Source organism: Arctopsyche grandis, chromosome 3, assembly GCF_051622035.1.
Source record: "Arctopsyche grandis isolate Sample6627 chromosome 3, ASM5162203v2, whole genome shotgun sequence".
Classification (NCBI taxonomy): Eukaryota; Metazoa; Arthropoda; class Insecta; order Trichoptera; family Hydropsychidae; genus Arctopsyche; species Arctopsyche grandis.
The window spans coordinates 30,632,175-30,655,909 of NC_135357.1; the positions used below are offsets into that span (position 1 = coordinate 30,632,175).

The 23,735-nt window shown below is 37.9% G+C and overlaps 3 protein-coding genes and 3 non-coding genes across 8 annotated transcripts; 1 reads left to right on the forward strand and 5 right to left on the reverse strand.

Moving 5' to 3' along the window:
* The first annotated feature begins 1,077 nt into the window (after window positions 1-1,077).
* Window positions 1,078-19,071, forward strand: LOC143909861 (isoleucine--tRNA ligase, mitochondrial-like). 2 transcript variants are annotated; one of them, XM_077428101.1, is made up of 21 exons: window positions 1,085-1,261; window positions 1,336-1,458; window positions 1,526-1,887; window positions 1,959-2,072; window positions 2,150-2,349; window positions 2,419-2,588; window positions 2,659-2,892; window positions 4,433-4,599; window positions 4,676-4,814; window positions 4,892-5,049; window positions 5,125-5,268; window positions 16,827-16,935; window positions 17,006-17,119; window positions 17,299-17,438; window positions 17,506-17,628; window positions 17,692-17,840; window positions 17,906-18,054; window positions 18,127-18,273; window positions 18,344-18,456; window positions 18,591-18,716; window positions 18,790-19,071. In XM_077428101.1, the coding sequence occupies exons 1-21, from the start codon at window positions 1,100-1,102 to the stop codon at window positions 18,851-18,853; spliced, it is 3,207 nt and encodes a 1,068-aa protein (XP_077284227.1). In that variant the 5' UTR covers window positions 1,085-1,099; the 3' UTR covers window positions 18,854-19,071. The 2 variants fall into 2 exon arrangements, with proteins under 2 accessions (XP_077284228.1, XP_077284227.1); XM_077428102.1 differs by lacking the exons at window positions 16,827-16,935; window positions 17,006-17,119; window positions 17,299-17,438; ... (5 more) ...; window positions 18,591-18,716; window positions 18,790-19,071 and adding an exon at window positions 5,906-6,832 and having other exon boundaries at window positions 1,078-1,261.
* RpL7 (ribosomal protein L7) lies at window positions 8,539-10,536 on the reverse strand. The gene is made up of 5 exons (XM_077428103.1): window positions 10,425-10,536; window positions 9,750-9,909; window positions 9,460-9,669; window positions 9,107-9,250; window positions 8,539-8,909 (listed from the first exon to the last, which is right to left on the reverse strand). Exons 2-5 carry the CDS (start codon window positions 9,897-9,899, stop codon window positions 8,619-8,621), a joined length of 795 nt encoding a protein of 264 aa, XP_077284229.1. The 5' UTR covers window positions 9,900-9,909; window positions 10,425-10,536; the 3' UTR covers window positions 8,539-8,618.
* On the reverse strand, window positions 8,975-9,062 carry LOC143910114 (small nucleolar RNA snR60/Z15/Z230/Z193/J17). The gene has a single exon (XR_013260445.1). It is a non-coding gene; the product is annotated as a small nucleolar RNA snR60/Z15/Z230/Z193/J17 (small nucleolar RNA).
* On the reverse strand, window positions 9,327-9,417 carry LOC143910113 (small nucleolar RNA snR60/Z15/Z230/Z193/J17). Its single transcript, XR_013260444.1, has one exon. It is a non-coding gene; the product is annotated as a small nucleolar RNA snR60/Z15/Z230/Z193/J17 (small nucleolar RNA).
* On the reverse strand, window positions 18,885-20,632 carry RpS12 (ribosomal protein S12). 2 transcript variants are annotated; one of them, XM_077428105.1, is made up of 6 exons: window positions 20,565-20,632; window positions 20,434-20,484; window positions 19,760-19,894; window positions 19,470-19,572; window positions 19,102-19,203; window positions 18,885-19,015 (listed from the first exon to the last, which is right to left on the reverse strand). In XM_077428105.1, exons 2-6 carry the CDS (start codon window positions 20,448-20,450, stop codon window positions 18,953-18,955), a joined length of 420 nt encoding a protein of 139 aa, XP_077284231.1. In that variant the 5' UTR covers window positions 20,451-20,484; window positions 20,565-20,632; the 3' UTR covers window positions 18,885-18,952. The 2 variants fall into 2 exon arrangements, with proteins under 2 accessions (XP_077284231.1, XP_077284230.1); XM_077428104.1 differs by having other exon boundaries at window positions 18,908-19,015; window positions 20,434-20,596.
* Window positions 19,636-19,722, reverse strand: LOC143910115 (small nucleolar RNA snR60/Z15/Z230/Z193/J17). Its single transcript, XR_013260446.1, has one exon. It is a non-coding gene; the product is annotated as a small nucleolar RNA snR60/Z15/Z230/Z193/J17 (small nucleolar RNA).
* Window positions 20,633-23,735: the final 3,103 nt, after the last annotated feature.

A 23,735-nucleotide genomic window follows, 5' to 3' on the forward strand; every position in this document is an offset into this window, starting at 1 on the left:
ACAATTTTCATTTTCACGTAATTTAACAAAATTTCCCTTTGATTTTCTTTTTTTTATTCGTGTTGCATTAATTTAAAACGGTAAACGGACTATTTCGCACATTGCGTTCGCTCACATGACAATCGTTGCCACAAAAATTGCGAATACGGAATATATATATTTCTTTTTAACACACTCGTCGAATATATCGTCGAAATAAAAAGAGAATATATTTCTTTTTAGCACACTCGTCGCTTTGGAACAATCTGTTAGATGAGTGTGCTTTATTAATTGATGTATAATAATAAAATAAAATATAGCATTCGAGTTCTCGGGTAAACGGATTATTCTGCAAAAAGCGATCTCACGCAAGTCACTAAAATCTTGAGCTCGGAACATCAAGCACTCGAGTTCTCGTTAGTACAATATTTCGCGTGGGTTTTTGGAGTTTTTGGGTGCTAGATGTTCCGTGCTCGAGATTTTAGTGACTTGTGCGGGATCGCTTTTTGCGGAATAATCACCGAACCGAGTTCTCGTTAGTATGATAGTTCGTGAATTTTCGGGTGCCAGGTGCTCCTTGATCGAGATTTTAGTTACGTGTGCGAGATCATTTTGTGCAGAATTATCACCGAAACAATTAAAACATAGGAAATAAATAAACCAAACATAATTACTTCAACTAAACATTTGTGTGAAGACGGGGTTAATTGAATGGAAACTGAAGATTTTATATTTACAAAATACAAAGAAGTTGATAGAAATATTTCCAGTTTAAACTGCTTAAAAACTTTATATTACGATTGAATCTATTACAAACATAGAGGTAGAATGCATAGAATGGTCATTGTTAATAAAAGTATCGTCTAAAAGCGAGCCATCGAAGAGAGAGACGGAAAGTCAGAAAAGAGACAAGAGAGGGAGAGACGAAGTTTAGCAAATAATGAACAAACTCTGCCTCACAGAATTTTTTTAGCAACATTTTTGGAGGCTGAGAGCGATTCTATGCATTCTACTTCTATGATTACAAATTTAATCACTAAACTATTTTTTTTTTTGACATTAAAAATATTAAAGTTGATGGCCATAATGTGTGATGCTTAGATAACTGTCAGTGTCAAATATGTTACAGCGGGTGGGATGGTGGAGACCAGGGTCGCATTGTACGAGATGCGCGGGTACTGTGGGGGCGGCCAAAGTGGCGGAGCTCCCTACCAAGGGCTCCGTCTTAGTGCCCCGATGTCAAATGCCAGCTCGCGCCCCCCGTAATTCACATTTGCAAAATGTAACCTCAAAGAACACTAAACTACCAATGATTATACTAACATAAAAATAATAAAATAAAATTGTATTGCATAGAAATCTGCCTTCGCCGGATTATACAAATGGCAAAGAGAATATTTAAACGGACCCGATTTTATACTCCATGATGGGCCACCGTATGCAAATGGAGAACCGCACATGGGGCACGCTATCAATAAGGTTTATAACACTGGTTTCATCATATGTTTTCACTAGTATGATGATATTATTAAACTAAATTTTTTAGATTATCAAAGATATTATAAATAGGAATCACGTAATGAATGGTCAGAGAGTTCATTATATACCCGGCTGGGATTGCCACGGTTTGCCGATCGAATTGAAAGCATTAAACTCCAAAAAGTTGAATACCAAAACATTGAAACCAACCGAGTTGAGGGAGATAGCGAGGAGTTTCGCTTTGGAAACGATCAAGAAGCAAAAGAGCGCTTTTGAATCGTGGGGTGTGATGGCCGATTGGAATGATCAGTGTTACTATACATTTGATAGGAAATACATACAACATCAATTGAGACGCTTTTATGAGTTGTATGAAAAGAAATTGGTTTACAAAGATGTTAAACCAGTGTATTGGTCTCCGTCATCAGGGTAATGTTATATAAGCTATGGTGATGTTTAAATTAATATTGCATATGATATACAATGAAAATCGTTTACAGAACTGCTTTAGCTGAAGCTGAATTAGAATACGATCAAAACCACAAAAGTACACAAGTATATTTAGCACTCAAACTAGACCGAGTTCCCGAAGAGTTAAAAAACAAAGCTCCAAAGTGAGTTTATTATCAAGTAGTCTTTATGGTTCCAGATGTGTTAAACAATTTAATCATCTTGTATTATATATTTGAAGTGATACATTTTCCGCTGTTATTTGGAGTACAACACCTTGGTCTATAGTTGGAAATCAAGCCATTTGTTACGCTGAAAACTTACAGTATAGTCTATTGAGAGATTCCTCTGATCAATCTGTACTTATTGTAGCAACACCACTTGTATCCCAATTAGAAAAAGTCTGTAATAAAACTTTCACTGAAATCTATACATTTCAAGGTATGCCTATTCTTTTGCATACATGTATGCTTTAAATATTAGTGTGATTAATTTGTGTTTATATTTAAGGGAATGTATTGTCACTGGCAACGTATTATCATCCTTTGAAAAAGAACGTAACACTACCATTCTATTCAGCCGATCACGTTTCTTCCGAGAAGGGAACAGGCCTAGTACACACGGCACCCGCACACGGACCTGAAGACTTCTTAGTAGCTTTGAAAAATAATATAAAAATTGTAAATGCACAAACCATTTAACATAATACGTATACATTCAGCGTGAAAATGATTCTAATTTAATTCGCAGGAAAGCTATGTGAATGAAAAAGGTAATTTTGAAAACTTCGCCGACTGGTTGGACGGATTGTCGGCTTTGGGCAGTGGTCAAGATAAAATTGTCGAAACGTTGCAAAGTCAAATATTGTTCAGCGGTCCATTCATTCACTCGTACCCGTTGGATTGGAGGACCAAAAAGCCAGTAATACTAAGAGCGTCTAGTCAATGGTTCATCGACACAAATGCCCTCAGAAGCAAAACTTTAGTTAGTTATTTAACCCTTTTAATCCCAAGCTATTTTACGAGGTACATGCGAAGAATCCCAAGGCATTTTTTTTCGAAAATAGGGGTAGTCTTTATTTTGGGTGACTGAAAAAGTCGAAAATGTTCGTTTACCATGCATACATATGAAAAATGGGGTTCGGTGATTACTAGTCAAATGTGAACCGGTCACAGGACGACCGGTCGCTCTAGATCGGTCACATGTGATCACCCGTCACACTAAAACTGGTCACATCCTAAAATCGATCAACCAGTTTTCTCGTCACCGATTTTAGGGTGTGACCAGTTTTCTCGTGACCAGTTTTAGTGTGACGGGTGATCACGTGTGACCGATCTAGAGTGTGCGGTAAAACTTTCTCTCCCGCCGCCGTACATCCTCACTTAATTTGCACGAGCAGGATACAACAGGAACAAGAGGAACAGGCTTTTCCTCCTGTATCCTGCGCGCGCACATTAAACAAGGCTGTATGACAAAAAGAGAGATAATTTCACCGCATGCCACTAATATATATTATATATGTATACATATGTAGTACCATTTACCATGCACCCTTATTTTTTGATCTTTCGATTTTCGATCTTTGCCTTCCGATATTTGCTTTTTTGACCTTTTCACTTTCGGTCCCGTGAGTTAGAACCCTTTATTTTATTATTTGTCTCGGTTAATATTCAATTCTCGGTACTAATTTTTTTATGCTTTCATCTCCATAATGTATAAGTAATCTTTATATATTCATAGGTTGTTAAACAAATTCAGTATTTATTTATTTATTTTCAATGTATACCAGGAAGGTCTCACAGGTAACCCCAGCGTTTCCAGCATTTTATACAATTTAGCGAAATTCGATATTTCTAAAAATCTAGATTTGCGAGAAAATGAGTAAGGTTGCCAATTAGTCGGAACCGTTTCAATGAAAATTAGATAAATTGGTAAACTCTGATGACCTGGAGTCACAAATCCAAGGTCTGGCCAGCAGAAACCAATGGGATTTGAACCCGTGACCACCCTGTTCAAAGCATTATATACCAACCTATTCTGCTGGATGAAAATAATAATAGTAATCGTAAGTGAAACAGTATGTAAAAAGGAATGAATACATAAATTTAGCTATCAAAACAATAATTTTTGAGTTTGAATGTTGAATGCTGAATGTTATTTGTAAATATGAAGGCCTAAAATTCTAAAAATAAACTTTGTTTATCACTCAAGCTGCTAGAATGCTGCGGAATGCCTTTTCAGGCATACAAAATACTTAAAACCGATATCTGGTTGTCTCGAGATGTTCAATATGCAGTAAAGACATAGCTGTAAAGTTAACAATGTTCGCTGATAGTAAATAAAAAAATATGTAGCGTCAAAATGAGTTCGAAAACAGAGTTTGAGCCGATAAATAGGCCCCTGGGGTTCTTCGCATATACCAGTGGGGCCAATAAATCGGCCCTGTGGGATTAAAAGGGTTAATAATAATAACGTCTTTATAACTAATAAATTAACTTTATCATACTTTAATATATATACTTAGTCAGCACTTGAAAATGTGAACATTCTACCGGCAATCAATGGTGATAACTACAAACGCAATTTTGTAAAACAATTACAAACCAGACCGTATTGGTGCATATCTAGGCAAAGAATATGGGGTACTCCTATTCCAGTTGTATACTTAAAAGACAAACCATTGATAAATACGTAAATTTTATTTGATTATTATCATAATGTAAAAACGTTTGTACATATGTAGCTTATGATAGTCGATTTGTTTTAGGGATTTGATTGATAATATTTGTAAAATAATTGAACGAGATGGAACTGATAGCTGGTGGTTAGCTTCAATGGAAGAAATTGTTCCGGAGTCGTTACTCAAGGAAAATAATTGCACTGTAGATCAACTCACTAAAGGAAAGGTATTGATTTAACCGATGCTGAATTTGCAATCAGAATTGTCAGATGCCTATTTACAGATTGTCTGTATAACTTGCAGGATATAATGGACATTTGGCTTGATAGTGGATTGTCCTGGTCTAATGTTCTCGATTCTAAAACGGCCGACGTCTATTTAGAAGGTTTGGATCAATTCACCGGGTGGTTTCAATCGTCCTTAGTGACCAGTGTAGCGTTAACAGGAAACGCTCCTTACAAGTAAGTCTTCAATCACGACATTCTTGATTGGGAATATGAAAATCAATCGGTTACTATTCTGTATTTTTATTCCAGAAATATATATGTGCACGGTTTTGCCGTGGATTCGAACGGTCTTAAGATGTCGAAATCTATAGGCAACGTCATCAGTCCAGAGACGATTATATCCGGTGGAAAAAATCAACAAAAAGATCCAGCTTATGGTGTTGATACGTTAAGGTAATTCAATTGTAAAGTCAGTGTTCGTTTTAACCCTTTGAACGCCGATCGGCGTTTTGCCAACAAGTCCATGGGCCTGAAAAACGCCGATAGGTGTTGTATTTTGAGCATGTACAAAGTAAACAAGAATATTACCCGCTAAGCCTTTTCAGGTAGCATTGAAAAGAAAATGCATTGAACATGGGTCGTGTAATCCGTGTCGTTTATTTGTCAACGTTTATAAAGACTGGTTTGCACCGGAATTTCTGAATTTATAACCATAGCAGAATTTCCCGATGAAAATCCCCAACTGCTGAGTATTTTAGATTGTGGCTTGGCATTTATATTGTGAGCATTACATTTTAACAACAATGAAGATGGAACTAGTTTTTGAAAAATACATTCATTAATAGACTTCTTTTGTTAATTTTATATTGTTGCAAGATATATTAGAGAGTCTAAATACACCTTTACAAAACTTAAAATCCTCGGCAGTAGTTATCTAGGGTTTGTTTGGATTAACTACAATTTTTATACTTGCTTTCTATTGGATTTCTAAATAGTTCAAGTTGGAAATGTTCAACGTGGCGGGCTTTCAACAGAAAATACGTCAGCACTCAAAGAGATAATGGATTTATACTTTTTTTTTATAATTTAGATGGTGGGTAGCTAGACATGGAACTCAGGACACAAGAGTTGAAGTGAGCAAAAACATGTTGAGTGAAAGTCACTCTGAAGTCATCAAGCTAAGACTACTCCTCAAATTCCTACTCGGATGTATATATGATCTCAAACCGAGCATATTAGGTGAAGTCCAGCCGACTGGTTACCTCGATTGGTACATGTTGCATCTTTTGCACGCTTCGGAGACCGAAATCAAGGCGAACTACGACTTGATGAACTATAGCAGAATTTGCTCGGATTTAATATACTTCTCGTCTAACCATGTTTCTGGAATTTACAGCCACGCTGTAAAAGACAGGCTATATTGTGACGGCGAAGATTCGCCGAGACGACGGAGCAGTCAGATAGTCATACACCATATTCTAATGTCGATGTTTCGCAGCTTGGCACCGATTCTCCCCCATCTCGTTGAAGAGGCTTGGAGTCATCACGCTTTGAATGTCGACAACGTTCCCTTCTTTCAGACGACACAAGATCAAGTCAAGCCAATCTGGGAGAGGGTCTACGTCGAGTCATTGATGGACACGGTGCTCGATATAAAGAGAGATGTAAACAAGTTGGGTCAAGGTCGCAATACTTTGGAGTATGCTGCTGTGGTTACAGCTAATCCAGAGACTTTTGATAAGTTTATGCTGGTACAGAATTCGGATAGAGCCGTTGCCGGAGACCTTTGTGATGTTTTGCATGTGTCTAGAGTTGATCTCATTGAAGCAGAAGTGTTCGAAGATGAATGGAGCGTAAGTGTTGTAGAGGTTGATAAGAAATTGTGTAAGAGATGTAGAAGGTTTACTTCCGACGATGAAAGCAAACCTTGTGCGAGGTGTCAAGATGTTCTCAGCGGTGTAATCTAATTTATTGAATTGTTTTTGTTATGTTTAATAAAATATTGTTGAACCTATTCAATGTTTCTATCTTATTATATTACTCTTAAAAAATTATTTAATATTGTAACGTGGGAACATTATGGGGATTATCCGCCGTCTAATGTGCATTCGGGGACTAACAATGGACCCCCGAATTGACCTGGTCGGTAGAATTCCTAGAACCCTGAGACTATGTAAACTTGGACAGTTTAGAGCAGAGCATCGTAACCTGTGCACCGCGGTAATATGTGTTCCCCGAACAGCACTTCGGCCTAATGCGTGCGAGTGAGATCGCGTGTGAGGGAGAAAACCGATGCTAGTTAGTGTTTTGTCCCTATCATAGGGACAAAACAATAACTAATAGGGACCCTATGCATATACGGAATAACTAGCGACTGCCGATGAAGTACATATTTTTATTTTATTGTTACAATCAATATACACTCGTCATTACAGACGAGTGTACGATAACGGTCAGAAATACAATAATACATATACAATCAGAATACATAGCATATAACAATTAATCAGTACAGAAATAATAATCATACATGATTTTTGTGTACAATTATTATTACAATTTTTATACATATAATAATAAACACGAAATTATAGAGATGTCTAAAGATTTCAGATTACTGTGCATAATTTTTACAAATTATACACACAGATTTTGTGACAACAGGAAATTATCTAATATCAATGTTCAGGAACCGTTTCAACAATGATCAGATAAAATTGGCAAACTCTGATAGATAAACGATCGATTTGGAGTCACAAAACCCCCAAACCTAACCAGCAGTTTGACGACGACTCGGACCTTCGACCTCAGTGGTGCTAAATATATACACTACCATTAAGCCAAACTGCTGGCTATGTATGTATGTAGCTGACAAACTCTACGAGTCGTAAACAATGTGTGCCGCGAATATGCAGAGGTTACGATGCTCTGGTTTAGAGCAGTATTTGGGCAGTTTTCGTGCGACAGGATAACCGCGTGAGCGATTTTTGTAGCGGCGGTTATCCTGGTAACGATTCACATGTGGGATGTAACCCATTTACCGGCTTTTCTGTATTTCATTTACCTTTGTAATATTACGAAAAATAGCTAACGAAATACCGAGATAAAACAATGGTCAAGGGTCAACTTAAAAAATGAGAATTTCAGTGTCAAAGTACATGCATACATATGTACGTATTAGGGCGAAATCACACAGGGAAGAACGGCACGTTGTGTGCTTGGCTCCCCGCTGCGGGAGTTCTCCTACATTTCTTCAAAGGATTTGTACGATATCGCTGAATACTCACCGAATCGTGAAATTCGTACTTTCCTCAAAAAATATTCCAACTATATGTACTACTGTTTTTAAAGCGCAAACTTATTTTTGAATGCAAATATTTAGTATATTTTCCTTTTCTAGCTCAAGTCATTTCAAATTTTAATTACTTCGTTCAATTTTGACGAAATTTCAGCTCGGCACGTTATTACTCAAAATTAGTTCACTGTCAGCGATCGATCCAAATATTCTATAATTATTCGATCCAAATATTCTTTTTCACAAATATGTACATACCATAGTTGATACTTAAAAATCAAATCAGATCATTAAGAAGCTGTAAACGAACTGCTTAGTTTAAATCTTCTACTATAAAATATATGTACACATCCTAATAATCTGACCTCAAACATACTCAACGAAAAAACTATATAAGGTTAGGGGGTTCAAACTAAAATAAAAATCAATTTCAATTTTTTTTTTGTTTTATATATTTTTCCTTATCACATAATGTAGAAATAACAAACAGGTATTTCGCATTGTTAAATTAAACCATTTTTCTGACGAGGGAATTGATTTTGTCTTCCCTGTTTCCAAAGTCTCCGCCCTCTACATAATGAGTGGTCTTCTTTCTCCATCCACCAGTAGGTGTGTTGAGTTTGAACGGCCATAGGAAGTTGGAGGCATACTTGAAGCGACTGCCCACTGTGAATATTTCGTGGATGAGGTCCTCAACGCAGATGATGTTCGACCTCTTCAATTGCTTCTCGACAATGGTGTTCGAGGTGATGGGGATGCGTTGGTTGTTGACCTTGGCGAAACCACGCTTGTACATCATCTAAAAACAACAAGACCGAAATTAAACACAAGATACGCAGCAATAGAAATGTAATTATATAATTTTTGTGGCATCAGATAGGAGCGAAAGACATAATGCTAATTGTCATCAATACTTTGATTCAGCTGAACTATGTAATCATCATTATAAATTATATATATAAGCATCATATGAACGAATTCAGAAATTTAAAATACCTCACGAACTGTCTTCAAGTTGGGATAACCCCATGTGATGTAAGGTTCGCAGATACGGAGCATATTCAAAGTAGCCTTGTTGAGTCGTACGAATACTGCATTGTTGATCTGGCGCAATCTGAACAATTGGAGTACTTTACGGACCTGTAGTAATAAAACAAAAATAAATAAAATCATACATATGAAATAGCGGGAATAATCAAATATGCATTGTGTAGATCGGTGACGTCAGATAGGAGCGAAAGACATAATGCTAATTGTCATCAATACTTTGATTCAGCTGAACTATGTAATCATCATAATCGTCCGATATTAAAAATACACATTTTTTGAAATAATGTTTTAATGCAAACCTTAGGTGCTAGTTGATTGATACCCCTAATACGGATTACGAGGGCCAATTTAGCTTCATCGGGAATGTAATAGTTTCCCTTACGACGGGCTTGTCTCTTCAAACGGATTTCTTCGCGTTCTTTAAGGTTGTATTCGCGGACGTAACGTTCGGCGCGCTTGAAGATTTCTTTTCGTTTCTTTACTGCGCTGACACGGCGTTTAATGGTCAACTGAAATATATATAAAAGTACAAATAAGTTACGATGCTATAGATATTTACATGAGGAAGTTTTCATTGTTGAAAATTTACCTGAACGAGCTTGGCTCTGTTTGTATCCCTTCGTTTACGGTGCTTCAGAACTGATTCTGGCACAGCCGGGAGCTTCTTGCCATCCTTGACTTCCTTCTTACCTGCTGCTTTAGGCACTGCAGGAGCCTTCTCTGCCGCGGTTGCAACCATTTTAACGGTGCTGAAATAATTCACACGTTGTTTTCAATATTGGTTTATTTAAAGACATTAATTACAGCATGTATTAAAATTACCGAATGGTAGAAAAGTACTAGTAAAACTATTTGTAGAATAAAATATTAAACTTAATTGATTATAAACGTTATTTTTAATAGTGACAGGTTTTTGAAGGTTATGGAGAAGTGTTGTCAGTTTACGGCCGCCACACGCGAGTCGTATAGGTTATGTTACACCAGACGATGTGTGAACACAAAGGGGGCGATGACGCAGAGCGTCGTTGTAAAACATGGTTAGCTTGTAATGAAAAGGGGGCGAAATTGAAGTCGGGGGCGCGGGGCTGAGCCCTCGTGGGCTGCGGCGTGCGATGACAGCCGCCGTGAGGTGGGCGAGGTGGGGGCGCGCGTGGGCGTCGGGGGGCCACCGGTGATGTGGAATGAGTTTGAGGCGGTTAAGTGATGGTTGTTGAGGAAGGAGGGGCTCGGGGGCTCCTCGGGGGCGACGGGGGCTGCGTCTTACCTGCGTCGGTTCCACGCGGCACGCGGCGCTGACGGAAAGGCCGCTCGGTTCGCGTTTACGTCGCTTCCGACTTATTTCGCTGTTCGCCAGTGTCGTTTTATTTTTTGTAGCCATGTGAAATTTGTTTTTTATTTCATTTACGCATTTAAAATGTTTTAATATATATATATTATGCCCATCTATTTTTAAATCTTACTTTTAAAAATCATTTTTGCAATATATGATTAAATAATAAAACAAGGCTGAATCATTTTATTTTATTTTATTTCGCCTCGCCTATACGGATCATTCTAAAGCGACTAATGTACTGTACTTGTACCATACGAAACTTGGTCGATAATATCACTTATTTCCCTCATCGAACTTAATCTGTACAAATGACATTATCGCGTCCTGTTCTCGTACACGAAAGTTAGCCGTGGCCGAAATACTTCGTGCAGCTTACCCATAAAGGCGATTCGACTCGCTCCAGATACGCAATCACGAGTACACGGGAAATCCCAAAGAGCTACGCAACTATGCATCAAACGGGTCTACGTGACGAGCCAGAATGTTAAATTACAGAAAACACAAATATCGAAAATCGAAAGATCTTAAGTCGAATTATCAAAAAAAAAAAAAACGGTACATACTCACTTAATTTGCGTGAGCAGGGTACAACAGGAACAAGAGGAACAGGCTTTTCCTCCCGTATTCTGCGCGCGCACATTAATACGGGAGGAAAAGCCTGTTCCTCTTGTTCCTGTTGTATCCTGCTCGCGCAAATTAAGTGAGTATGTACCGTTTACCATGCACCCTTTTATTTTGATCTTTCAACGATCTTTGGCTTCCGATATTTGTGTTTTCTGTAATTTAACATTCTGGCTCGTCACGGAGACCGACATCAAACATAAAACACAAAGGAAGACCTCAACCCCGTTGTAATCTTCCAGAACGCGATCTCACCAGCCCAGCTACACGTTGCTTAAGCAACACCTTTATAAACCAGCGCATCGTCCCCAGATGCCAGTGAGCTTCAGGAACTCGACCTGGCTCGTTCCAGCGAATCCAATACCTACTTCGCTGTACATACAAATACACCTGTATTAATCGAGTAATAAAGATCCTCTTCAAAATTCAACTGAATTTCCATAGGCCGGGAAACGGTCCAAAACTGGTGACACCGACGTGAATTTAACCCGCCCTATAATACTAATACAGATACAATGCAATAATGCAATTAATACAAGCATTTTTATAAAATGCGAATTCATACAAACATCATCCACAGTGGTATCTATGGAGAAATTTTTACAGCATTTTTTTTTTATAGAAATTGGCAAACCGCCAGATGCTGAATAACTTGAGATTTGCAAGAGAGATTAGATAGGAAATGTCAATTTACAGGAACCGTTTCAATGAAAAAGACTGAAAGGAAACGATCGACCTGGAGTTACAAATGCAGGTCTACTAGTATTCATATATTTATTTATTTATTTATTTATTTATTTAATAGTTTTGGACCATTGTGGCATTACAGGAAGAACCTAATGCGCCACAATGGCCTACATTTGAAAAATATATAAGTAAACTGTAAATAAAGGAAAAAAGCAAAAGCAGAAAACATGGTAAAATAAAATTACAAAAAAGTAACAAAAGGAAAATAATACATCATTCAGAGAGAAAAAAAAAATAACAAAAGTGTAAAAATTAAAAATAAAATCCATAAATCCCATTCTTTGTTTACACTGATCAAAATTAAAATAGTATATAAAAATGTACAAAAGAGAAAGAAAAAATAAAATAAAATAAAACAAAATATGAATAAAAAATAAAATCACAGCGAGGCCCAAATGGAAGAGAGTAGATTAAGATTCCACTCATTCATCACATTCAAATTAAGAAAGTAATGATGAGCGCAGGTTACCAGATAAATATGTTAAGATAATATCCGACAATCTACGCTCCCCAAGGTGGAAAATATCACATTCAGGGACAGCAGCAACGATTTCATTGAGAAGTCGAATAGCTCTTGGAATAGGAGCCATTCGAAAAAGAACTGTGCGAGCAGCAGGTACAACCATTAAATGATGATGTCTACCACGCACATAATTATTAGGGACATAAAGTCCCAACTGTTCCAGCAACAACGGGCATGACGTATTACCACGCAATAGCTGGAGAACGAAACGAATTAACGAGAAGTTTCTCCGAAGTTCAAGGGAATTATACCCAAGCATGCCCAAAAGGAAAGGAGTAGGATAGAGATATGGGTAGTACCCATACTCTTTCTTATAAAGAAAACGAAGAAATGCTTTTTGCACTTTTTCTATAATAAGAGAGTAGTTTGCTTCGTGCGGATTCCACACAATTGCATTATACTCTAGCTTACTTCTAACAAGCGAGTTGAAAAGCAAGCGAGAAGACAAGGGGTTGGAGAATAATCTAGCATATCTCAAGACAAATCCAAGTCGACGAAAGGAAACGTCAGCGATTGTCTTGATGTGGTTGTGAAAGGTGAATTGAGGATCAAAAGTGATACCCAAGTCGACCATTGATTCCACGCGCTTCAACAATACGGATCCAATGGAATATCCGTGACAATAGAGCGAATTCGCACGTCCATAACTCATAATAGCACATTTACTAGTATTCAGTTCAAGCCCTAAACTGGAACTGAACTCTAAAACAGCGTTAATATCAGCTTGAAGGAGAGAGGCTTGCCTCTCATCCTTAACAGCAAAGAATAGTTTAACGTCGTCAGCAAACAAGAGACATGAAGCATTGCGTAGTACTTTTGGGAGGTTATTAATGACTATTGTAAATAGTAAAGGGCCTAAGGTGGACCCCTGAGTTACACCAGATCGCGTAAAAAATGAAGGAGATTCATAAATACCATATCTAACAAATTGCTTCCTATCACTAAGATAAGAAGCAAAGAGTTTAAGAAGACGTGGAGAAAAGCCCACTTCAGCTAATCTGATCATAAGAGCGTCATTGTTGACAAGATCAAATGCTTTTCGAAAGTCAAAGTAGGCTACATCAACTTGTTGTCCACGGTCAACTTTAGACATGGTATAATATGAAAAGCAGGCAAGATTAGTGGTAGTGGAACGACATGGTGAAAAACCATGCTGCTCATCACACAACAATCTTTTGAACTGCAAAAGAATCAAACGGTGAAGGATATTATCGAAAATTTTGGGAATAGCCGAGATGATAGCAATAGGTCTGTAATTTTCAACCTCATTTTTAGAGCCACTTTTATGAATGGGAATGACTCTAGATAATTTCCATTTTTCAGGATAATTACCAGAATCCAGAATAAGGTTAAAAATAAACTGAAGAGGCTCTAAGAGCGAATTACAGCATGCCTTTAATACGTCAGGGGGCACACCGTCAGGCCCAACAGACCCTTTCAGCTTCAAAATTGCTATCCTAACATCTCCAAGCGAGACCCGCGGAATGTCTATAATAACACCTTCAGTACCAATTTGGGAAGCCAAATTAGCATCAAGGGATGGTGATCTCTGATCAAATACAGAGCTAAAAAAACTAGCAAAAGCTTTAGCGATCTCAGGACCGACACAACTTTTATTATTAAATGAGAACGAATGCTCAAGGCCATGTGAAATATGCTTACTCTTAATAAATCTGAAAAAGTGGTGAGGATTACTAGCGATAGCACTCTCCATCTCTTTGAGATAGAGGGTATAACGCTCACTCACACCACGTTTCACGATCTTCCTAAGAATCCGAAATTTCTCATAGTCACGAAATGATTGGCTACGTTTCCATCTTCTATGAGACAACCATTTTGCACGAACATCAGTTATAAGTTTGGACCCAAACCACGGTGGAAAAACCCGACGATGTAGTTCTAAATTAGGATAACTGATGAACCGAGGAACATAACTGTCAAAAATATTATATAGTGTGTTATACAAAAATTCAACAGCATCACCAGTATTCATGAGGTACATTTGGCGCCAGTCCATAGAACGAACCTCATTATAAACCAATTCAGAATCAACGCGAGCAAAATTCCACCGTGATGAAGGAATCCCAACAGATGAACAAGCTGAAACAGGTCTCACAGAAGACAAAAACAGAAGCTCAATTTGTAATGCATCATGATATAGGTCCTCAGGGATGATCGCAGTTCCTTTTGGGCATAGGATCATCGTTGCTGACACATTGGATTCATTCACCAACATAATATCAAGCTTACTTGGACTAATGGGTGAACCAACCTGTACTAGGTCGCAATAGGAAATAACAAAATTAAATTTATTGCGGACATGAATATTGGCACTAGGCATATTAAAATCACCCATTATTAATAATATGTCACGTTCATTTATGAAATCACGTACATTCATCATATTTGCAAACAATAACTCATATACATCGTCTTTCGCAGCGGGCGGAATGTAAACAACACAAATAAAAACTCTCGCAAATACAAAATCAACTCTCACCCATAAGTCCTCGCCAGAAGGAGTTTCAAAGTTCTTCAACCTGACAGACCGCAACCAGACACGAGAAGCAAATAAAACACCCCCACCACGTCGTTGCTCTCTGTCCCGACGATGCACTGTCCACGAAGAATCAAAGAACTCCGAATTAAAAAATGATGGCGTTAACCATGTTTCAGTTAACTCCACCATATCATCGACAATAGAATAAATCGCCGTATTAAACGCGGCCACCTTGGTCCTGAGACCGCGTACGTTTTGGTAGTAGATTGATATTTTTCGATCTCTCAGTCTGGCGCGTGAGTCTTTTTGGAACAAGAAATGACTGATTTGAAGTCGCAAGACTTGCCAGCGGAGATAAAACGGAAGAAGAAGAAGAAGGCAATACGGTCACTGTAGAATCACGACACTGAGGAACAGATGAAATAGTCGATGATGCGACAGTAGACATAGTTGTATCACCACTCTTAGCATTTGTAGTCGAAAGAGTATTAACAGTTGGTGTCATGCTCCCAGCAGCTCCGGAACAAACATCAGCAAACGTAACGTTTGGAGATACAGCAACCGATGGATTAAGTTGAGAAACAGACGGAGAGGAGGTAGTGTTACTAGTAGTGGAAGTAGAGTTAATATTACTCTTAGTATTATTTCTCCAGTCCCTAAATCTGCCGAAGTGGACCCCAGCAGGCCAAGAATCAGCAGAAAAAAGCAGGCCAGCCACAGAAGCAGGGGCAGAGATCTTAAAAGATCCATAGTCTCCACGTGCTTTTAGTGATAACACCTCTATGTCATCCACGCCTCCACAGATGGCTCGAACATGAGTTCGTACAGCATCGCAGGAAGTATCCAAGGAGAGCTTCCATACATGAATGTGGATGAGTCTTCTAGCTGCAGTGATACTACTGGAAACAGCCGTCCCAACTTCAAAATTCCGCCGACGTAGTGGTAGTTGCTTATTCGATGGTGTGGCAGCCAAAAGTCCGTATACAGACTTTCCACCGTCCCGAGACAGGGATAAGCGGCGCATATTGACTCTAGGTGCAGAGGGGACAAAAGGAGGATTGGTAGCACCATCAGATTTGCGTCCCTTCCTCTTCCTCTTCTTCTGACTGGAGCCACCGTTCACCGTAGCTGCATTAGCAACAGGGGAAACAGAAAGATGAGGGACATCGCCTCTTGAGGCTGAACTTTGAAGTAACAACTCCAAAGCAGCAAATCTCTTTTCGATACGGTTTATCGCATCGAAAAAAAGATCGCGCCACATGCGACAACAATCGCCCATCACGTAAATGCAACAATACGTATATCGTTCGCAGTACAACGGCGTACACCTTTAGATACGAAATACAATGTTGATACGGACGCTGCGATGTACCAAGAGCTCCTCCTAGCTCCTTGTTGTTATTCCTGGCTTCTATTAGTGGTTCTAAAGTGTAGAGACAGCTGGCGTTAGTAATAACCGAGAGCGCGCACAAACACGTCCACTCACTATAGCCCGGCCGCGAATTCAATGTATGTACATCTATAGCTTTTAATTGTGATAAAATATAAATTCTCATTTGCTCTATAGATTAATACGAATTTATAACGACATGGTAGTTCTCGCGTTATGCATTGATTGTAATAATCAATATTTTGAAATGGATGCATTTATTACCATAGCAATATCAAACAATTTACTATCAAAATGGATTCCTCGGAAGGTTTGCAGGCGTTGATGCCGGGAGAGTTGGAACTAATCGTATCCTGTGCTTCTGCTTCCGACATAAAAACACTCGGAAGTCCTGCGTATATAAATTTTTATCATTACGCATTTTTGCAAATTTATTAATTGTTTCTTGTCTCTTTGCTAATATAAAAATATCACACCTATGCAACTTTTAAAAAGTTTCTTACTAATATTTTATGGAGCATTTTTATAGATGATTTTTTTTTAATATTTTAGTTGGGTAGAATGGCATCAAAGGTTCCAAAAACTTCACCAACAAGCCGTTTTAGAAGCCGTGACTGACCAAGAGGAGATAACCAAAGATGCGATTGTATCAAATGGAAAAGTGTGTTTCGAATGTTGAAATTAAATATATTATGCTCAATAAGAAATTAATCAAACGTGACGTATTATAGATTCCAATTTTAATTCACGAAGCAATTTGCATTTCAATATGGCGACAGAAAGTTCTCCCTCTAATTTTGAAAATGAATAAAGAAATCAACAACACTTTTTTGCTGTACGCCATAGTAAGATAAAACATTATCTGTATTACAGGTTTTTCATTCCAAATTGATCCCTTTTCAATGAAAAAGGGTCAGTTTGAAATGAATAAAGGTCAATTTGAATTGAAAAAGGGTAAATTTGGAATGAAAAACCTATATAAATTCAATTACTTGTATAAATGACGCTAAAAACTATTTTAAAGTTGTATCATGAAACGGTAGCAGTCGGATTACTGGAACTGACCATATTTGACGAAGAAGCTTGCCAAAGTATATCCGAGTTAGTAATAGATCTGATTGATTACTCCATCGAAATGATAATGGGACTTGTGGGTCTCGTCAAGTAAGTGTATATTTAAAATGTAGCTTTTTAGTAGTACAAAGAAATTGTCTCTTAATTAATATCTTAGTTCAGGATATTTGGAACCGAAGCCAATATCAACACAAATGAGTACTGAAGTATATGAAGAGTTGAACAGACAAAGTAGAGATCTTCAATTCGATATCGGAATACGGTGCATCACCATTATCAGGTAATGAATAAATATGTGAATTCTAATTCAAAGATACAATATTATATTTTATTATTGTTTTAGCTGCTTGGCAAATATATTAGACAAGATTCACATATCAGCAACAGCCAGATTGTACAGTAAACATGATACACTTTTACTGATGGCCCAACTGCTCCAGTTAGAACCTTGGCATCGGAAGGATCACAGAGGAAATGACCAATTCTATGCAGGTATTCTAAAATACGTATTTTAATTGTGTTGAATTTTCTTTAAATTAATACATATGTGATTTAAGAGGGTCATTGGAAGGACGTTGAAGACGGTGGAGAAAAGTTGTGCCGAGTTGAAACACTAACTTGGCTTGCTGTGTGGCAGTTAGTCTTGAATTCAGAGATCGGTAATAATTACGACATGAACGAATTCAGAAAAGGTCAACTGTGCAAGGTATCATCATGACTTGTACGTAATGCAATTAGTTATATTTTAAATGGATTACATTTGCATTAACTTTTTAAGTTGCTGTATCGGATCACCGAGTCACATATGGATCAGATTCCTGTGCTCGGAGAATTGAAACGATCCCTCGGACACCTGGGTGTGGCAAATGTGTCGAGTATGAATCAAACGAAGCGTCAGCCAGTTTTAATTGAAGTCATACCACAGGTTGTTATAGAAATGCTTTATATGGTTTATATGAAAGTATTAGGTACAATGGATATTGATGAAATTTTAGATAAAACCGGTTTTGTTGAAAAATGTATCCAAGAAAGAAAAGTCAATTGCAATAGCTCAACTGGAGAAGTATTTTCAGTTGGAGACGAAAGATCTGGTCGAGTTGGCAAAAAAGTAAGTGTAGTGTATGGTGATTTAAATTTGAGCAGAAATTAGCCGACTATTTTAGCAATCTCTTAGAAAGGACACGTTTTTATGAGCTTTTTTGCTCAGAAAAACCAGTTTTCATAAAAATTGACTATTTTTAGATTGAGTATATCTTATACATCAGAAGTCTTGGAGCATATGGATGATGGAGGCCCAAATTGTGCTTATTGTAAAGAAGTGGCTGCTAAAAAATGCTCTAAATGTAAAAATGAGTGGTATTGTGGAAGGTATGATAAACAAACGTGTGGTAATGTAATAATTTGTAATTTTCACATCCAATTATACGACTTTAACTTACAGGGAGTGTCAAGTAAAACATTGGGAGAAGCACAAGAAGTTGTGCGATCAGTTTACATCAAGCTAAGATTTGAGGATGACATAAATGAAACAGTATGAAGATGTTTTAATGTTTTTTTTTGCTTATTTTTATTATATTTATGGAAATAGACCTATAAAATATAATTTAACTCGATGTCTTCAAGTATTCATTAAGAACATCGAGGGCTGGTGTTTCCTCTCCGAAGTCCTGAAATTGAAACAATAAATAAATGTATTTTTAAATAATAAAATTCCATGGTATTCAATGAGCTAGTATAATTTTATTTATAATACCTTAATGACGACACACGAGCATCCGACGATCTTTCTCGCTTTGCCGTCTTTGTCGATTTTGCAAAGTCCTGCCCATTCGCCTAATTTCTTGTTGTTGTCGACCTGAAAATCAACGATTATTATTAAACGAGTTCAAAATAATCGCAAGAAGTAACGAGGACATGTAGCACTAATGGGAGACCAAACGATCAACGGTGATTACGTATGGTACTATGACACGTGCAAAATAGTGTATGCAATACGTGGAATCACATGGATTGATACTTCCATATGATATTTCCACTCACGTTCGATCTAGAACAGACCAAACGAGAGTGAATGTTTTATATATGAGTATTGCGAATTTTCTATGCGGAAGATTTGTATACCTTTACGAGTGGGATCTGATGCTCGTTACACAAAGCTTGTACGAGCTTTTTGTACATGGGCTCGTCGCAGTTGTCGGCGAGCACGCAGAGTACTGCTTGTCGTCTGAAATATTACAAATAAATAATTATTTCCGGGTCATATTATGTGCGTCAAGGTTGCCCGTTAGAAGAACATCAGATAGGGACGAAAGACATTTATCCGATTGTCATCAAAACTTAATTCAGCTGAACTATGTGATCATCATTATGCTATGGTGTTTTATGGGTTTAAGTTGTGGAATGGTTCGTACTTGTCCAAAGCCTTGGCGGCTTGGTGGAGTCCGTGCACGAGTCCGTCATGGATCAGGGCAGTTTTCAATACTTCTTGAAGGGCTGTGTTCACATCCATTGGCCCTCCACTTATGACGGGTGCCGAAGGCACTTCACTGAAAATAAGATTACATCTTTGTAAGTGAAATGGTATGAATTTATTGAATATATATATATATTTTTTTTTGCATCAGAATAACTAGGCTTCATCTTCATATATATTTTTGGGTTCGATCAGATGAGGGAGCCTGTTAAGTGTCATCATGTGAAATTTGGTGTAATTTTAGTGTTGAAATGTATGGAGTAGTCTGTAATGTTTATTAGAGCATGAATTGTGGGAAAAAGTTGGTTGATAATTATATTGAAGAGTACAATATGAGTCGGTATATATTTGATTTACTTACAATGCATAGTCATAAGAATCGATGGTATGAACTGCATGTGAGCAATACAATGTCTTGAATAGGTTAATTCGTAAGAACATATACGCATTCTGGTGGATGAAAGTTGTAGTATAATGAGGAGTGAAAGTGCTTGGAGACGATCTCAGGGGGTGGTTTGTTGATGAGATTGGAGATGTAGAACGTGAACGTTGACAGTTGGTGGGTGAGGTTATGTGTACCGCGTCGTCAGGGGTGTTGGGGGTTGTACTTACACCTCTACGTCGGACATGTTGGCGGCGGCTGATTCGGTCTCCGGAAATCAACTGCAATCAAACAACACACGGTTCAAATAAAGACGATGGGGATAGATTTGGCGAACGCACGATCGGCCATCTGTACTCACCGGGGCCTCAGCGGGAAGGGCGGCCGTAACGCGAGCAAACTCGACCATCATTCGCGCTGCCAACGTGTGATTTGTTTATGTAGGTTTTGATGCGAATTGCAATTTTTAAATGTGGAATCAATTTTAAAACAGTTTTCGTTCTGTTATTAGATGGGTGTAAACGGTTATTTTCAATTTTGTGAATTATATTATGATAATTAGGAAAGTGTTGAATTTTTTTTTGTTTGATAACCATAGAAGTAGATTGCATAGAAACGCTCTTAGCCTCCAAAAATGTTGCTACAAAAACTCTGCGCGGCAGAGTTTGTTCATTGTTTGCTAAACTTCGTCTCTCTCTCTCTCTCTCTCTCTCTCTCTCTCTCTCTCTCTCTCTCTCTCTCTTGTCTCTCTTCTGATTTTCCGTTTCTCCCTTCGATGGCTCGCTTTTAGACGATATTTTTGTTAACAATGACCATTCTATGTATTCTACTTCTATGTTGATAACTAAACATTACTTTGGTTACAAAAATGCTGTAATGAGCTCTTTTAAAATTGGTTGATCTTTTTGTGAAGAAAGTTTTTGTCACTGAGTGAGGCCAATAGCCCCCTTTACACAGTCGTTCTATCGCACGTGAAACAGCTAATCGTGCGCGTGTAAAGATCTTGGACCGGGAAGGGATAAACCGCGCGATAAACTCAGCAGTCCTGCGCGCAATCGTGTGGTTCGACGTTGTCTTTACACAGAAAATTCTTTCGGGCGCGCTTTTGTTACATGATGGCGGACTTACGCACGTGGAGTAAATAATTGATTGTGGAATTACTTTTAATGTACCAGTATTTTCCGTGCCTCTGGAAAATTAAGTCCGAGGAATATAAAATGAAAAATCTGAAAGAGTAAGCTTATAAAAAAATAGTTGACTTCGTTAAAGAAAGAGGGTTTTCTAATGCTAATCGAGATTTTGTTGTCAAAAAGTTTCAAAGTTTAAGGCTTAATTCGCACGAGACTTTAAAAAACGTTGCGTTAAAACTCGGCGTTGGCGCTTTTATAACGTTCTTGATATGATTGTTCGGTAATTGGACTATTCGTCACATTGGGGTGGTCACAAAGACAATTTTTGCCATGAAAATCGCGAATACACAATATTTGGCACTCAAGTTCTCGTTACTATGATAGTTATCGCTAGTATGATGGACTTTTCGGCTGCCAGATGTTCCGTTATAGAGATTTTAGTGACTTTGTGACGAGTAATTTGTGACCAGTAATCACCGAACCGATTGTTCATACGAACGCTTTAAAATCACTCTTGTTTCGTTTCTCGCTTCAGTAAGACGTGGAAATGGTTTCTGCTAAATTAATAGCAATAGCGATTTGTGTTGCTAGAAGACGAAAAAGAAAACAAAAGGCATTCTGGGTCCATCCTCTGAATGAACTGAGATACTTAAAAGGGCAGTTTGTGACACTGTATGAAGAATTGAGTCAATACCCCGATAAATTTTGTAGTTATTTTCGAATGTCAAAACAAACACGTCCGGCTGCCGAGCGAGTGCGTGGCGTAATGAGTGAAGCGCCGGCGCTTTTTTACCGCTCGTCTGAATAATAATACGAAGCAGTGGCGGCTCGTCCTAATGGGCTGCCGGGCTGCAGCCCCTCCTATAAAATTCAAAAATATATGTTTAATAATACATTTAATATTTTATTTATTAATGATATTGTTACGTACGCCGTGGATTGAGCGAATTGTACTTAGACCAACGGATATCTGTTATCGGTTAACTAAATGCATGCACTTACTTCCAAAGATTATATCTGGACTCTAAGTGCATTTAGGCTAAACAATGACCGTTATTAGTTATTTCTCAGAATCGGTACGGGGAGACCCAATGTCGTGGAAAATACATATCCGAATACGTGACTATACAACAGGTAAACAGATAAGGCGTCCTGAGAGATCGACCCTTTATAAGGCGGTACGTAGGCGATATAATTCATTCTGGACTTAGCCGTGACACTGCGTGTATCTCCTTAATCATCAATAAATGCTGTGAAACGACTGTTGGCCTTTTACTTGGATCCTCCACCCACCCCTACGCAACAATATTCTTTTTATTAATTGGATGGACGAACTATTGGGGCCTTCGAAAGAGTAAATATTACTTACAATATCACCCGTATCCAAAAGGGTGATATTGTAAGTAATATTGACACTTACTTGTATTTTGACAGATGAATTAAAATGTTGCTGTGCTGGCTGTAAAGTATTACAGCGCCGCCCTAGAATACCGCACAGCCCAAATTGACGAGAACAAGAAAGAGACAGAGCTATTTGCAACTGCAGATAGCTATTTCTCTTTCACTCACTCTGCCAGTTCGTCGCCTCTGGGCTGAGTTTACTTCCGACCTCACCGCAGTCGGCAGCACTATCGACATTCACCTGTCAGTTTTCAAGATTCGAGATTTCGCGCGCTTAATCTTACATTTGATTCGTTGACTCGCACGATCACAGCTTTATTCGTTTTCGTTACTCTTAATTGGTTGTGTAGTGTATAAAGTCTATGATTGGCATAGAAAAATAAATGGTTGGGGAAATACCGGACCGAATAATGGAATTTAATTTTAAATAGAAGCTTTTTTTTCAATTTTTCACCACCCCTTCAATGGGTGGTGAATTTTGCTAGTTTTTTTTCAATAATACTTAAATCCACATGTAAGTGGTCGTACGCCAAAAACTGTGCTTATCTTGTCCTGTTATAACATGATAGAACATTTGTGGTGACATTTTTTCAGTGCAGCCCCTCCACTAAAAATTGTCTCGAGCCGCCACTGATACGAAGTTTCATATGATCTATTCCCTTTAACGCCCAACGCCCAGCGGTCAAAATGCAACACTACTCGATAAAAAAGCGTCGCGTTTTAAAAGCGCTGACGTATGAACATATACATGAAAATGCATTTGTTCTATTTGAACGTTTTTTTAACGAACGTTAAAAAAGCTCCCGTGAGAATGAAGCCTAAGAGGGTCCTTCCGGAAGTTAAATTTTGAATAAAATAATTAATAAATAATTTTGAATAAATTTTAAATCTTGAAATCGTCCGGATAATTTTCTCGTAATTCTTCAATCAGTGGCATATGATAATATTGCTGTCTATATTTCTTAACCCACATGGATCGTTTCTTCTTCTTTTTGATTAAA